The sequence below is a fragment of the Lepisosteus oculatus genome, chromosome 8, assembly GCF_040954835.1.
Source record: "Lepisosteus oculatus isolate fLepOcu1 chromosome 8, fLepOcu1.hap2, whole genome shotgun sequence".
NCBI lineage: Eukaryota > Metazoa > Chordata > Actinopteri > Semionotiformes > Lepisosteidae > Lepisosteus > Lepisosteus oculatus.
Window position 1 is genome coordinate 7,466,628 of NC_090703.1, and position 15,835 is coordinate 7,482,462.

General features: G+C 39.3%; 1 protein-coding gene and 1 long non-coding RNA gene across 4 annotated transcripts in view; one reads left to right on the forward strand and one right to left on the reverse strand.

Annotated features, from left to right (window-relative positions):
* The window catches only part of LOC102682513 (hypoxia inducible factor 1 subunit alpha), a 20,842-nt gene continuing 5,007 nt past the window's right edge, over positions 1-15,835 (forward strand). Inside the window, exons 1-8 of the mRNA XM_069193144.1 lie at positions 1-323; positions 7,948-8,138; positions 9,567-9,715; positions 9,832-9,916; positions 10,687-10,799; positions 11,667-11,869; positions 12,457-12,563; positions 15,661-15,808. Of these exons, the coding sequence (XP_069049245.1) occupies positions 292-323; positions 7,948-8,138; positions 9,567-9,715; positions 9,832-9,916; positions 10,687-10,799; positions 11,667-11,869; positions 12,457-12,563; positions 15,661-15,808 (1,028 nt within the window). The 5' untranslated portion in view covers positions 1-291. The remainder of the gene's footprint in view (positions 324-7,947; positions 8,139-9,566; positions 9,716-9,831; positions 9,917-10,686; positions 10,800-11,666; positions 11,870-12,456; positions 12,564-15,660; positions 15,809-15,835) is intronic.
* Positions 7,653-15,835, reverse strand: part of LOC107077756 (uncharacterized) — a 16,290-nt gene continuing 8,107 nt past the window's right edge. For 2 of the 3 annotated variants that reach the window (XR_011190210.1, XR_011190209.1), the window contains exons 2-4: positions 8,948-9,030; positions 8,476-8,594; positions 7,653-8,303 (exon numbers count right to left, since the gene is read on the reverse strand). This is a non-coding gene — a long non-coding RNA (uncharacterized lncRNA). Of the gene's footprint in view, positions 8,304-8,475; positions 8,595-8,947; positions 9,031-13,381; positions 15,716-15,835 lie in introns of those variants that run through there. The other variant, XR_011190211.1, reaches the window with a different exon arrangement.

A 15,835-nucleotide genomic window follows, 5' to 3' on the forward strand; every position in this document is an offset into this window, starting at 1 on the left:
CCCGAGAAGGAGCGAGTACAAACTACAGTGTAAGGAGCATCTCGGACGCGGCGGAGAGCTTGGACCGTTTCTCCTGAACGAATCGCACACACCGGCTCGAAACAGATGTTGTGACCTTCAGGCACCTGGAGGTTTGACCTCTTGCTACCACACACGTCAAAAATAGTTCTTAAAGTCAGGGCACCTTGGTTCGTTTCGTCTTCCTGTTGGATTATAAACCGTCTTTTCACTCTCGGGCCTGGGGGAACTCTTACTGTTTGGGAGATCCTAGCTGACGTCTTTCATGCGATAATGGACACGGTCGTAGTCACAGAAAAAAAGAGGTGAGTTTGAGCTTTCTTGTTGTTCACGGGAGGGGGGTTGTGTCGTTTAAACTGGCCCCTGGCTCCGTCCCCGCTGTTTTCATGTGCTGTGGAGAATTTGCTCCCCATTTTTGTGTGTGTATTTTGTCGTATGAATCATTTCTTGGCCGTGGCCACGTCGCCATTTTGTCTGAGTGTTTGGTATGGCCGCGCAGGACAGTTCTGGTGTGATTTCGTTAAGGAGAGGGGGGGACACTTTGATTGATTCGGGACACTTGTTTGATATATCTCGTTTTCCTGCAGCCGGGGGCTGCCTGTGAGGCGAGGCGCGGTTTGTAGCCCCCCTCGTCCTCCTCAAACACGGAGGGGAGATCGTTGCAGGAAGGAAATCCCGAAGTTGTGCGCTAAGTAGTTGCCTGGCCCCTTGACGTTGTGCTGCATTTCAGCCGCCGGTTTCCCGAAGAATCAGAAATAAAAGTGAGACAGACGTCGCTTGGGAACTCGATAAGAATGTCAGATGATTTGCTGTGCGGGCGATGCTTATTAATACTGCATGGGCGCTGGGTCGATGGGGGAAAGGCGACCGGCTGAAGAGATGAATGGAGGCTTTGGTGGTTTGAGCCCAGGGTCTTCGGGACGTGTTCCCCACGCCAGCCCCGGGGAAATGAACCAATTTTCGTCGGGTCTTTTACACCTTTCGCGAATCCGTGCGCGATCAGGCTTTGGGGCTGTCTTGGCACTCGCGGAGTTCACTGCGTGTGTGGGTTTTCGGGGGTCCCTCGGGGATATGGAGCCCAGGATTTTGGAAACAACCATGTTATTAGTGTTGTGATTGAAAATGGGAACCCTCCTCTTTCGTGTGCCGGCTTGAGGAGCTCTCTCGGCCAGTTCTTCATGGTGGCCCGGAGTGAGTGGAGAGCGGGCTGGCAAGTCGGACCTTACAGCGCAGTTACTTCCCGATAATGATCTCTTTCCATCTCTTGTTTTGCCAGCGATGGGGGATGAGTAGGGCAACAACAACAAAGAAGGTGTTGTGTACAGGTAGACGGTTTTATGAAGATGTTGTAAGACCTTTTGTTGTTTTGAAACGAGATATTTTTAGACATTCTTCCCTGTAGGAAGAGGGGTTGTCATATTGCCATTCCAAAAAAAAAGAGCCTAAAGAAATGAGCCCAAAAAAATGAACAGTGCGTTTGTTTTTTTTTTGCTTCAATGCTTCAATGCTTGATAGGTGGTGAGCGTTGCTGGTAACAAGGCTTGAAAAAAAGACTGGTGTTTCTGAGAAAGAAATTGTCACTTCTGCTCTTAGCGTATAGATAAGAGGCAAGTGTCTTTGCGTCACAAATATAGCCAAGAGGCTCGGTTTGGTCACCCTTCCAGCTTGTAACAAAGCGGTTTAGGTGGGAAATAAGAGTTTTGAGTTTTGTTTTTAATGGCAAGATGGAAAACTGGTAACTGTTTTCTGTCGGGGCAAGTAAATCTTATTCCCAAACTTTCCCGAGTAAGTTACAACAGCTGACTGCATGGAGCAATATCTATCATGGAAATACTTAGTTCTTTCTTGATAGCAACGAGCTAAATTTCGAGCAGGCGATGAAAACGGCTCGTTTTTTTACCTTGCCTCATATTTTGAAACCAAAGATTTTATTCCAGGCAGGCGTAGTAGTAATCTCAGACGGAAATAGGCGAGTGAGTGTTTTGGATATTGCATAAGTTTCACGGAACAGTGTGGTGTTTGTACAGTTTGTGCTGATGTCCCAATAAAGTAGTAAGAAAGTGAAGGTATTGAGTGTTTATGCTGCCACTAGGAAAAAAACTTGTTAGAGACACTGGCAAAAGAGCTTGTATTTCCGCAGTGCATCAAACCCTGATATCATGATATATGCATGTAGTATTAACAGATCAGGGGTTTTATCAGCTTCTGGCTTTGGAAAAACAATAGTTTATTGATGACAAAATTAATGGAACAACATAGAGCAGAAAATGAAATTCTCTGACTTAAAAGTCTTTATGAGCAACAAGGACTATAGTTACAGGGACACAAGAGCTACAGTTCCCAGACTTTTGTCTGAAAATTCATAACCTCTGGCAGAACATCATGTAGAACAACTTCTTACATTTGCCTGAAAATATTCTTGTCCATTGCAACATTAAGTAGGCCTACATGCAGTGTACAGATACCAAAAATGGAAATGCAGCATTGGCTTGATTCTCCTCAGATTTTCCCTAGCTTTCGACTCACTAACCCACTATCAGTCATGTTTCTAATTCTTGAGAGTACTTTGTCATGAGCAGCACCATCTGGAACCATTCTGCAGATGCGTAGGCGTCTCTTGTGTTCAGTCCATTTTCCCAAGACCCTTCCCATCAAAGGGTGTTGAGTCCGCCGTGTGTACAGGGCTGACGCAGTGCTCCAGCTGAAGCCTTGGTCCACCACTTCACATTGGCCTGGTTAAGAACCCTTCCTTTGGCTTTGTCTTAAATTCTGGTTGGGAATCCCTTGCACCTATTCACCTGAGAAATGTGGTAAAAACAAACCCAACCAAGAACCAGTTTGTTTTCCTATCGGGTTCAAAGAAACTATGGCTTCTTGCTGATAGCAAGAAGAAATAAGTTATAAGACATCATGACTTCACTTAATACAGTATTTGTTTTACTATAGTATATAACTAATTTATATCTGATTTCTCAAATGTGTGTTACCTTGTGTTCTGAAGTTCATGTTTATAATATAGTATTTACAATACCGTTGTGGCTAAGTGAATCTAGTATGCTCATCTAAATTAAGCCTAAGTTGTGTTTGGCCTCTAATGCATTATTAGTTGTTCTTTATATCAATAAGAAGTCCCGAGTGAGAACAATACTTCTGTCCACTGAAGCTCCTTTGCATCTTGTATTGAAACTGATAGCAATACAGTACATCATCAGACTGTTTGATGAGGGATCTGACAGTGAGCTTAATAATACTTTTCCATAGTGCATTAAGCACTTGTGTCAATATAAATTAATTTGCTTCCAGAAAGTGTCCATGTTATGCTCCTGAGCTCTAGAGGATGAATTAAAAATTAATTTGTTGAATCGCCTTTAGTCGGTTTAATATTTTGAGTGCTTCAGGCATAATTCCTTTTTTGAATGATAACTTATTTATAATTTTAAATAAACTGTGATCTAGTCTTCACTGTGCCGTGCATCTTCTTTCTTAATCTCTTTGGTATTGACATCACTGAGTTCCTGCCATGGTGTGTGGTAACTTAGTGGATGTAATTTCTGGTAGATGCTTACAAGTTAATAATAAATTGGAAGGATACACGCACAGTCATACTTGCTGTAGGAGTGGCTCAGAAACCGCTTTTAACCCATGCAGTGAGTATTATATGGAAGACCAAACACACCATTGGGCCTAATATCATACAGGGGACAGGAAAGACCCTTGGTGGATTGGTCCTTGAGTGAGATTTATTTCCAGTTTTAACATCTTTGTATGTAGATGTCTGAATTGCTAAATTAATCCTGGATTCATGTGTGATTTCAATGGGAGTCACACTGTTTGCTTAAGGTATCCAAAGAATTTTATGGCTATATAACCCAGTCTTAAGATCTATTTTTTTGTGGTTTAAGGGCTCTGACTAATTTTCATATAAGCAAATAACCTTCACATAATTAGTGTTAATCCTGTTACTGTAACATGTAAAAGGAACATATTGCCTTTTCAAATCTTTTAGATATGTGAATGCTTGCCAAGTAGGGCATGTTTTAATTAATTTTAAACAACCAATATGCTGGAGGTTAATTGTCATGATCCCAGTAGAACCAGTAAAAATAGGAGAATGCTGTTAAATGCAGATATAGATACCATGATTTGCAGCTCTGAATACGCCTAAAGCCAATAAAATTGTAATTCCTTTTCTTTGAATCTCAAAAAATATTCCATTACAGTATATGCAGTGCATATTTTAGTTACTGTAATTTGTATGTAAAAAGTGTAAGGAACAGTATACCTATTGGTAATGGAAGACCTCTATATTCAGAATATAGTTGAACATGAAGTTTCATCATGAAGTGTCAAGATTGCATCTCATTGTTGTGAAATACTTTAGTGCACAGTCCAAGTGCATGTCAGAGACTTTCACACTAACAAACTCCGATAGTCATGTCATGTTTTTTTTTCTTTTTATTTCTTTGGATGCATAAATGAAAATGATTTGGATTAAACAGTCTGACATTCCCATATTTATCTGCCCAGTAACTACAAGCCTCTTTCCACAAGCCTCTACTTGAAATTGTAATACGATAGGGTGCCTGGCAATGATTGAAAAATACAAGTTGCAAAGCACTCTTTTGTTGAGCTAGGATCTAATTTAGGTTAAGTGCTTGCTTTAAAAATGCAGAAACAAGGACATTGCAAATGTTGGTAGCACGGGTATTGAGGTTGTCATAGTATTATTTAATATACGTTGTGTTAAAGAGGAGGTTTTTTTTATATCAACACCACTTGTTCCTAATTTGTTGTAATTCATAAATACAGCTACGAAAAATTAAGTATAAATTAAAAGTCATATAAATAGGATGTTTACAGATGTACACCTGTTTGTGTGAGATGGTTTCAGTTAATCACTTTGAAAGTGCACTTCCAGCAGTAATGGGTCTGGTGTCCAGTGTATCCTAAATGATGTTTTCTGATTACTTCAGTTGCAGAAGTCTTGGAAATGGTTCAGTAAACTTTATGAGCACTGGTTATCTCTGAGTGGCTGAATTGTTTTTTAACTTTGAGCTTACTGTTGTCTTAAGAGCTGTATGCCTGCATGATTGGTTCTGTATTGTTGTAGCTGTAGGAAATTGTAGTTTCCAAGTAATTTTTGAATTGTAATAGAGTGGTGGTGTTCGTTGTAGGTAGATACTATTAACAGGAAAAAAAACTGAGGAACTGAAATAAAGTCTCAGTTACAGTTGTTACCTGGAACTACCAGCAAAGTAGTAGAAAACCTACTGGCCTGAAAATGAGCGGCTTGTTGCACTATTTAAATTTATTCTGCTACAGGAGACTTTTTTCAGATGGTTTAAAGACTGCACACTATGAAATGCATATGTTGCAAAGCAAATGTATATTAGTTGTTTAAGACTAAAGTTAAATATCTAAAATAATGCTTAACAATTTTTGAACAACTAGTTGTTTTAATGTAGTTTAAATTGTCAGAAGGCCTTGAGCCTTATTCTGGGTGGTGTCCGTATGTCTGGGGGCATTGTTCTGCGGGAATCCAGTTATCTCAGGGAGCTTTTGAAAGATATATTAATTGGCCTTTGAGTGGGAATGAAACCCAGCAGTGCAGGTACAGCTGAGTGGACTGGACATGTGGTTCCTCTTTTAAATAAGAAAAGTTACTACATGCATTTTTAAAGTCTTTGAATATAAATGTGTAAACACCAACATATTCACAGCATAGTTTATAAAACAAATCCTAACAATTATAAAAAATCATACAACTCTAGAATAGATCATAGAATTAGTTCATCCCTACAACATTTGCTGTCACTGGGTGTTTTGCCTACTTAAGGACTTGCAAAATAAAATATTAAGTCTGTTTATGTTCACTGGAGTGTGATACTGGTGCTGAACTAAACTGTACCATTGAACAGTCTTCTTGACGTTCTTTTGATAAATGTGAATTTTTCATTTTTGTACTGCACAATGGTTCTGTTTCTGTACTCCTGCTTGGAAAGAGACCCCTTTCAAAAGGTTTAATCCGAAACTATACTATGCTCACATTATTTATAGCTAGGTATACATGATGTTTTTTTAGATTGTGAAAATCTAGAAATGGCTGTCCTAATCCTACACAGCATGACAAGATCCTGCAGTAGGCAAGTACCTGGGCTCTGCCAAGAGTGAAGATTATTTCAAAGATTTTTTTATATAGTGGACACCAGGGCCATCTACTGCTTACATTGCTCTTTCCAAATCATACGCCGCAGAGTGGAAAGCATCCTACACAAAAGGCAGCCCTTCTAAAGTGATTAAACAAAACCACTGCACACAGACGCATGCAAAAGTGGTAAAACCTGTGAATTACGTTATGTTCTGCCTAACACAGGTGTTTTTTCCCTTGATCATAAAAGTACCTGAAGTGCCCAAACTATGATAATGATGTTTGCATATACACACCATTGCAAACAAAGGACGTTGCATCAGAACCTTTAACAGAGGAGTCATTGGCTTAATTTATTTATCATTAAATAATTTATCATTCCACTTCATTCTTGTTATTGCTATTTGTGGAACAGACCTCTTAAAGTCTGTAGGTATAGACCCACTTTTGACTTGAAACCTGAGGTGAATACCTGAGTGATCTTTTAGACGTGTGAGGATTTAATGATGGCGGTATGTCTTACTGGCTTGGAGAGCTGTAGGTGAGTTTGCAGCACAAGTGGTGTGACTTTTAAAAATAAAAAATTTGACTTAATGTGATTCCTATAATGAGATACACCCTTCTAGTCTCTTGCAGAAGTGAACTAGTTAGACCACTAGCTAGCCCTTATAAACTGTATGTAAAACCTTTGAAGAACCGATGTGGATTTTGTCTCATTGCTAATGTGGAGTTCAAGGGGAAAATTGCTAAGTTCTGCATATTTCTGATACCTGAGATTTTTTTCGGGGGATTGAAGTTGTCCATCTTCTAGACCTGGTAATAAAGAGGAATGAGACCATTGGCCTTTGGGCGTCTTGTAAAAGTCACTATAGAAAAGTAAAATATTTACAACAGAAAGACAGATATAGAGTAGTAAAATAAAAAGGTGTACATTCTCCAAAACTCAGTGATCTTTAGCATTTTCTCAGTATATACCTTGTTGGATTTGCCTTTTGGGCTAGTTAACACTTTTCTACTGCTTTTTCCAGTTACTACAAGACGGTCTTGGGTGTGTTTGCTTTAAATGTTACATGTCTGAACACAATCTTGTGAAGCAGAAACATTAATATGTATATATAGAAAACAAACTTATTTTTAAGTTTTCACACTGAATTCACAGTTTAAGGGAGTCTTTCCATGCTTCCTGTTGAAAAGCTAGCCTTTTCTTGGAGGTTTATTTTTATGTATGTGACAATAGGAAAAGAAACTGCTGAAAATAATAGGAATACCCAAGATTGATCTTTTAGTATGTTACAGGCGACGAAATTGAAATGCTTGCAGTTAATTTTGTTTTCTACGTCTTCCTTTATATCACATTTTTAAAATAAGCATTATCTTCTCTTTCTTGTATGAACAGAGTCAGGAAGTGTGAATAAGTGAATAGCAGTTGACCTGGCCAAATGCCAGGAGAAAAGATTAAGTCTCTCGCATCATGGAACCGAGCCCTTAGCATCAGCCAATCACATAAGAGGGCTGGGCTCTTTGGCTCTGGTCTCCAGCCAATGAGACTAGAGATCACTGGGTTCATGTAAATGAGCAACTTGTGTTGTGGAGAGATGAGGATGGAATGAGTCCCTTTTAGATGTGACTTTAGATTACGGTTGAGTAACCCTTTGTACATTAACTCAGTGGTGCTTGTTGGTGGGCTGCCTGCTGTTGGAGACTTCTGGAATGCACATTGCTTGTGTTGCAGGATCTGAATTGCTTGTAAACGGCGACTCTTCTGCTCCTAATCCTCACAGAGTCAGCTCGGAGCGCAGGAAAGAGAAGTCAAGGGATGCAGCGCGATGTCGGAGGAGCAAGGAGTCGGAAGTGTTTTACGAGCTGGCACACCAGCTTCCCCTGCCTCACAATGTCAGCTCGCACCTGGACAAGGCGTCCATCATGAGGCTTACCATCAGCTATCTCCGCATGAGGAAGCTGCTTAGCACGGGTCAGTCACCTGGGAGGGGTGGGAAGGATGAGTCTTTTTTTTTTCTTCTGTGATTGTGTATTGAATAACAGCATGGTTGAGATGTGCCAGCCACAACACACCTGCAAGTGCTGCTCCTCCCTCTGGCCCAGAATTTCCACTTTGGGTTGGTGCAGTTGGGCCTCCCTAAATTAAGAATGCAAAAACCGTTACAAACAAGGGTTATTTTGCTTATTTGATTTCTGAAATCAAATCAAGCTTCATTGGCATGAAAAGTAAATTATAATATTGCCAAAGCAGATGCAATTAACAATTTCTCTTTGATTCACCTGGTGTAGTATTTATTTTTAAACCTGACCTGCTGTGTAGTGGGACTGCTGGTCCAGAATGATCCCTGTGCACCATTCACATGGGTGCTGGGACCTAACTGGTGGATGATGGTGGATCTTGTCCTTCATGTGAAGTGCTTTGAGATCTCTGGAATGAACCCATGAAAGGACACACTGATCTTATTTTCATAACCGCATAATCCTGTGTTCTTGGAGTTGCACAATAATGAAATAAAAAGAAAAAAGCCTCTTGGAAATTGATAAGCTGATGGCTAACAGAAGAGGGTAAGATGTTTCCTTGAAAAAAGCAACAAATAACCTTAAGAAAATTACATCTAAATGTTTGAAAAATAAACATGTACATTCTTTTCAACCTTTCATCAAGTTTTAATTAAATGCCTCCCAAAACAGCAGAAACTTTGCAAAGTTTTTCCATCTAGACTTAATTAAAGCAAGTGAAGGAATTATTTTTTTGCTGCATGTGCACTGATTGTTGATTACCTGAAATCTTATGAGAATTACCAGTCTGGGCCATGAAAAGCAGCATATCATCCTTCACCTTTTAAATATTGAATAAAGTATTCCTGTTAACAAAAAGACAAAAAAGCCTTTATTGAGCAACAGTGCTATTTGAGCAACAAGATTTGTCATTTGGATGCATCATAGACCAAACTGATTTTTTAAATTGTTTTTTTTATACTTTGGGTGGTAAAAGGGCTTTAGTGAAAGTGTGTGTTCTTTCATTTTGCAAATCCCACAAACATCTAAGGAATAAAATAAAGACTGCATTGTGAGCTGTGGTAATGCTAACCATAATAATTAGTGGCAAGGTAATCCTGGGTACTGTATATTGGTAATGCAGTTAGCTAAACACTACCTGCACATAAATGAACGTACAAGTAAAAGCATGTTTTTTTACTTGCCTCTGTATTTTGAAAATAATGAGGCTTTAAAAGAAGAACTGGGAAGCACTGCAGGGTAGAACTCTTGTGTGTCCTCACCACCAGTGTAATTGCATAGGAAACCACATGGATGCATCAGATCATTTAGTTCACACTCTTGCACATGCTCGCTGTGCTACGAGAGGTTATTGATGTCTTTCTGTGATCATTTTCCATAGCTGGGGACATGGAGGAGGAGTCTGAAATGGACTCTCAGCTTAACAGCTTCTATCTGAAGGCTCTGGATGGGTTTCTCATGGTGCTGTCTGAGGATGGAGACATGATCTATCTCTCTGAAAATGTCAACAAGTGCATGGGCCTCACCCAGGTAAATATTTTCTTTGCTATAAATCTGGACTCAAGAAAAACTCATTTTGAAGGATTGTGCATTTAGTTTGTAGACAATTAGAACGACATGATCTAAAGTTTTTTTTTTTGTGACAGTTTGACCTGACTGGACACAGTGTTTTTGACTTCACACACCCTTGTGACCATGAGGAGATGAGAGAAATGCTCACATACAGAACAGGTGAGTACAGGAGACAGGGCTACTTACATTTGTGAATCATAACTGCTTTTATCTGATCAGTCCCCAAAAAAGCAAAAATAAACCTTGAACATTATTTTTTTATGAATATTTTAAGCTTTGATTTGGTTTTGCTTTTGAATGTAAATGGAAACTTGTAATCTGCTATATAAAAGCAAGGCAGAGTACTGTCCTTCCATCAGTATATCTGAAACTCTTATCGGGCTACATTATAAATTTTAAAACCAATATTAATTCAGTGGCTTCTGGCTTTTGATGGTATGTAGACTTAACACTGCAATAGGTTTTAACACTTAATCCTTTATACAGAGGGCTCAGTCACATAGACATTGCTTGTGCATGGTGCTTGCTGCTAGTCTAAACACATTAGCTGAGCTGTATAGGTTTTACCATTATGGCTTTTGTTCACCATAATTGCAGCTGACACATTGCTGATCCATTTTTTTACCCTTATTTAATTCAGCTGTGTGTTCTTTCAATATTTGCTGATGAGTCTTTAGCCAAATTTTATCAAGGGGAGCACAAGTGCATTTATCAGTGTTGGAAATTGCGTGTCCAATCTTTTCTCTTGGGTTTATTCTAGTATGCTAAAACCTTTCCCCTGGATATGTCCTTATACATGGGCAAATTCATAGAACTGGAAATGAGTCGGGGTTTCAGCCTTCTGTGGGTAGAAAAGGAAAGCCAGCAAGGGTCCTTGCGTTCAACACACCCAACCCTCTTGTAAGGAGTTGATGAATTTCTTTACTCAGGGTCCTTAAAGAAAGCGAAGGAGCAGAACTCGGAGCGTAGCTTTTTCCTCAGAATGAAGTGCACGCTGACCAGCCGAGGGCGGACTGTCAACATCAAGTCCGCCACATGGAAAGTAAGTCATTGTAGTGATTTTTTTTTCTCTGATCCATTTCATTTAGCCTGTCCAGTTTCATTTTACCTAGTGGCATTGCACATTGCCTAGTCTTATTGCAGATAATTGCATTACTTGCATCTTGCCAAGACTTTTGTAAGATTTTTACTTGAGTCTTGCTCCCATTTCAGCCCATGAACACTACATTTCCATTGTGACTGTACCATGGGTTGTAGGTTGAATCAGGATCTTATTGGTGGTGAGGATTAGAATCTGCTAGTCTGCCCGAGAAATACCATTTGCCTGTGTATATAGTTCTTTACATTTGTCCTTTGAAATGAAAATTGTGTGTTATTCAGAAGACATTCTTAGAATTATATAAGCATATAATTACACCTAAAAATCCTTGTACATCTGTTACCTTAGGAAAATTAGATGTGCATTAAAGTTGAATTTTGGGAGGGGAGAGTCATGATGAATTAACATGTACTAATGACAGCAAAATACCTGGTGTTCATTCATGGGTTTACAGCCTTTTTCATACTTGGTGAATCTGTTACCCCTAAAGCACTGCTTTTTGTAAAGAGGACTCAATAGTCTTCTTTCCATGTCTTATCTGGCTATAGGTGTCATTGTTGACTACATGCCAGAAAAACTAATACACCAATTCAGCAAAAGAAATGAGTCCTATCCTAAATGATAGTCAAATGCTTCTAAACAGTGACCTATCAAGTCAAACAGTGCTAAAACCGAAACCAGTATTTCTGATATTAAACTGATTCCTTGTAGTATCATGTTTTTTTTTGCTCAATTTCATGGCCAGGATGCTGTCGGTTTGCAGAGTAAAACATGCACTTCTCAAAATCATGCCTTTTCTTATTTGCATAGGTGCTGCACTGCACAGGCCACATCCAGGTGTACGAGAGCAGTGATGGACACAACAACTGTGGCTACAAGGAACCCCCAATGACGTATTTGGTGTTGATTTGTGAACCCATTCCTCACCCTTCCAACATTGAAGTCCCACTCGACAGCAAGACCTTCCTCAGCCGTCACAGTCTGGACATGAAGTTCTCCTACTGTGATGAGAGGTGAGGATTCCCCTTTCTCCATATACATTCCAGACATGAAATGCACCAACGGCTAGTTTTCCTAGTAAATCCTTTCTTGATTATTGATTTTTCATAAAAGATCATGACATGTTGTCAGAATGTTACCTTAGGTATGTGATTATATATCCTTTTTTGTAAAGCAAAGTGCAACTTGTATCCATAGCTTTTCTAGCAATTACAGTGCAGTATTTTCAGAAATTCCACTCGCTGAAGTAATATGTATGCTATCTGTTAAAATTGTACTTTATAGCCTGTATAATATTGCAGCAGTCTGAAGAGAAGACCAAAAAAGCTGGCAGATTGGCAATTTTTCCCCCCCAAGATGGAAGTTTTTACAAAAGCCATTCTTTATATCCAGTTTAGAATAACCACAAATGAGAAAAGTCAACATCTCCACCTAGTGGCCATTATCATGTATACACAAGTTTTATGGTATAAACTGTAGCTCCTAATATTTTCCCTCTTATATTTTAAAATCGTTATATGCTAGTTTCTGAACAATTGGGATTCCTATTCTTTGAATTAATTGAGTGTGTTATAAACTACCTCTGGCTCCTATCTTCCAGGATCACAGAGCTGATGGGGTACCAGCCTGAGGACCTCCTAGGGCGCTCAGTTTATGAATACTACCATGCCTTGGACTCCGACCATCTTACCAAAACACATCATGACTGTAAGCATTGCTTCCACTTCTCAGCAGGGAGTTCAGTCACGTACAATATATAGATAATTGCATTAAAAAACATACCACAGAAAACTGGAAGGCTACCATTTTTGTATTATTAATGACAGCATAGTTACAAATGAGCAGAAGCTATTGAGCCTTTTTGATTGCTAATAGCCGATTTGAGAATCTTAGCTAGCCACTTCTTGAAGGAAGTCTGAATATTGGCTTACAGTAGCTGGAGTTTATTCCAGACTCCCACATCCACTGGGGTACAGGTGCTCACCTACTTCATCCATCACTTGTGTAGCACTCATACTACAAGCAGATTAGGTGGAGAATTGACATCTTCACCAGTCAAATTAATAAGGGGGTTTAGGGAGACCAGATTCATAAGAGATGCCACATTAAATTCTGTGGGGTTCGTAAGTAGCACGTGATGGATACCAATTCCTGGGTTTCAGAACGTCATTCATTCAGGTGTCAACTGAAGTTTAACCAGTAGGTTTGAAGCAAATGGACAAAACAAACACTTATTGTGGGAGTGTGTTGATGTACATTGGTTCCTACATAGGTTTACAATAAACTGATGGCCTGTTAAGCCTTTTTCTAGTCAGAAACAAGGAAGCCCATTTTGATTATCAAGGAATAAGTGCATAACATTCTATATGCTGACTTTGCTGGAAATTTTTTTTTACTTAAAGGGTATTTTTGAAACCAAGGACTAAGTGCAGGAAAAGTCTAAACATGCAGCAGCTCAATGAATGCATCAGTTAGCACAGGTGATTTTGAGAACCAACTGGCACCCCATCCAAATTGTATCCTACCTTGCATCTGTTGGTCACCGGGTTAGGCTCGGGCTCCCCCATGACTCTGTATTAGATAAAGCAATTAGAACTAGTAGAACTACTGTCCTTTGGCACCATACTGGGGAATTCTGGTCCACATAGAGTGCCAACTACTGGTATACCAGCATTGCTTACAGTAGCAACCTGATTTTCTTAAGGCCTCCCTTTCGAGAACTGCCCAGGCCAGCCTTGTTGAGCTTCTGAGGTGTGGTGAGATCAGGCTCCAAGTTGGCAACATAACTGTACCTTGTAGCCGCAGTTGACCCTGCATGCAATACTCTGCACTTGTTTACAGTAAAACTCGATATCCTTTACTGCTTATAACGTGTTTACTGCTACCTCCAGTTTCTTATAAGTGGCAAATTTGACATTTACTGTACTGGATTCTAGACCGTTGATATGAATTTGGAAAAGCAGCAGCCTTATTTTAAGAATTGTTTGGCAGAGTCCTGTATAAGCATGGTTTCCAAGACCCCGCTTCCATGCCCAGACCCAACTTTACATACTTTAGTGAGCCTCACCCAGACTATTTCATATACAGTAGCATATTTATCATGTTTTAACTGCAGATGTGATCATAAACCATCAAGAAAGCAGATAAACATTTTACTCTTTTTTTTTTGCAAAGGATTTTTTTAACATTAAAGAATTCTACCAGCTTTGTTTGTATCCTGAAAAGAAGGACTTCTGTTAATTCTCCAATTGCTCAGGTTCTACACGCATCTGTAATGCCTTCCAATCACTTTCACTCTTCCCTCTGTTCAGAGTGCTGCAAATAAGAGCAGGGCCAACACACCAGACAAGGCAGTCTTGGCACGGCTGTCTTGTCCAGCTTTGCTGGTTTTTAAAATCATTATTACCACATTAAGAAAAGATCAAACCACACATTTTACATTTTTTCCACACAACAAACCCAGGTCTGTGCATATCAGCAGTAATTATATCAAACAATATAACACCTCCAAAGAATTATCTATGATACTATTAAAAAAACAACTCTGGCCCAACTTTTGACTTCTTTTGCAGACTTTTATAATATTCACAAAAGAAGCTAAACCAAGAAGAGGAAGTGGCAGGTGAGCAGTTCAACTGAGTGAGGGCACTGCTCAGCTGTTTCCAGATCCCCTCAGTAAATTCTAATGGGTTACAGCAGGAAAGAATAATTATCTATAAGGACATGAGTGATTAAAGAATAACTGAAATTTTGACTAAAGCCTAACCCAAACATTTTGGACTTGCACTTGAAGTGCTAACAATTAAACAGGTTCACATTCATTCACCCTGCCTGATGCAGGACCCTGCTCCCCTGCCACACCAACTCTGTACTTAGTCTATAGTACACACATGCATTATGTTGGATGTCTGTTGCCAACTAATTCTTTAATTTTAACTTTATAAACAGCTTTTTGAAAATCCATTATTGTAGTTGCTTTTAATTCCAACAGCTTCATTAAACAGCACTATCCCTTAGATTTCTGTTACCACACAACACATCATTAGATCAGGTGGGTAGCTGCGTTAGCATGCGTAGGCCGCAAAGGAACAAGTAATAGGTTTATTACATGATGAAGAGAGAGGAGAAGGCTCCACAGCCAAAACATTGTTTTCTTTCTTCTCTTTTCAGCATCGAATAAACTCCTTATTTGTTCCTTTACTAATCATTAATTTAGCTCTAAATTATCATTTACTTCAATTCCAAATGAGGTCAAAGGAAAGGGTCTCTAATGACCCTCACTAGGTTTTGTGCACTCTTTCCAATTAGTGTTTTACTATTGGATAATCACTCCATCCAGAATTCTGCCAAGATGACATTTATTCATACTGAATTTATGTAAGGAATGACATCCTTTTACTTGAACTATGGATGGATGTGGTCAACATGGATCCTAGAACACCTTTGATAGGTCTTTACGGTCTCCATCAGAACTTTGGAAAATGACCAATGCAAATATCTCAAGGGTCTAACCATTAATTGTATTTCACGTAAATCAAGTCATGAGAGATTCTTGATTGTGGTCTTCAGTACTGGAGCCGATTGACTTTTTTGGAACCACTAGAGGGAGCTCCACCACTACAACATTAGTTAACCTTGTAATACCAGATCTTAAAAAGAAAAAGTCTGTAAGTTGTCATATGAGAAATGACTATTTTTATGCCGTCAGACTCTTGCATTTAAATTCAAGCCGATTGACTGCAATGGATAAATTCTTAAGGGATTAGTATACGTTTGTCTCAATGCGTCACACTTTCTCTTCCAGTGTTTGCAAAAGGCCAGGCCACAACTGGACAGTATCGAATGCTTGCCAAGAAAGGAGGGTTTGTTTGGGTGGAGACACAGGCCACTGTCATTTACAACACCAAGAATTCCCAGCCCCAGTGCATTGTGTGCGTTAACTATGTGCTTAGGTATGTGCATCTTTTCTACAGTCTAAA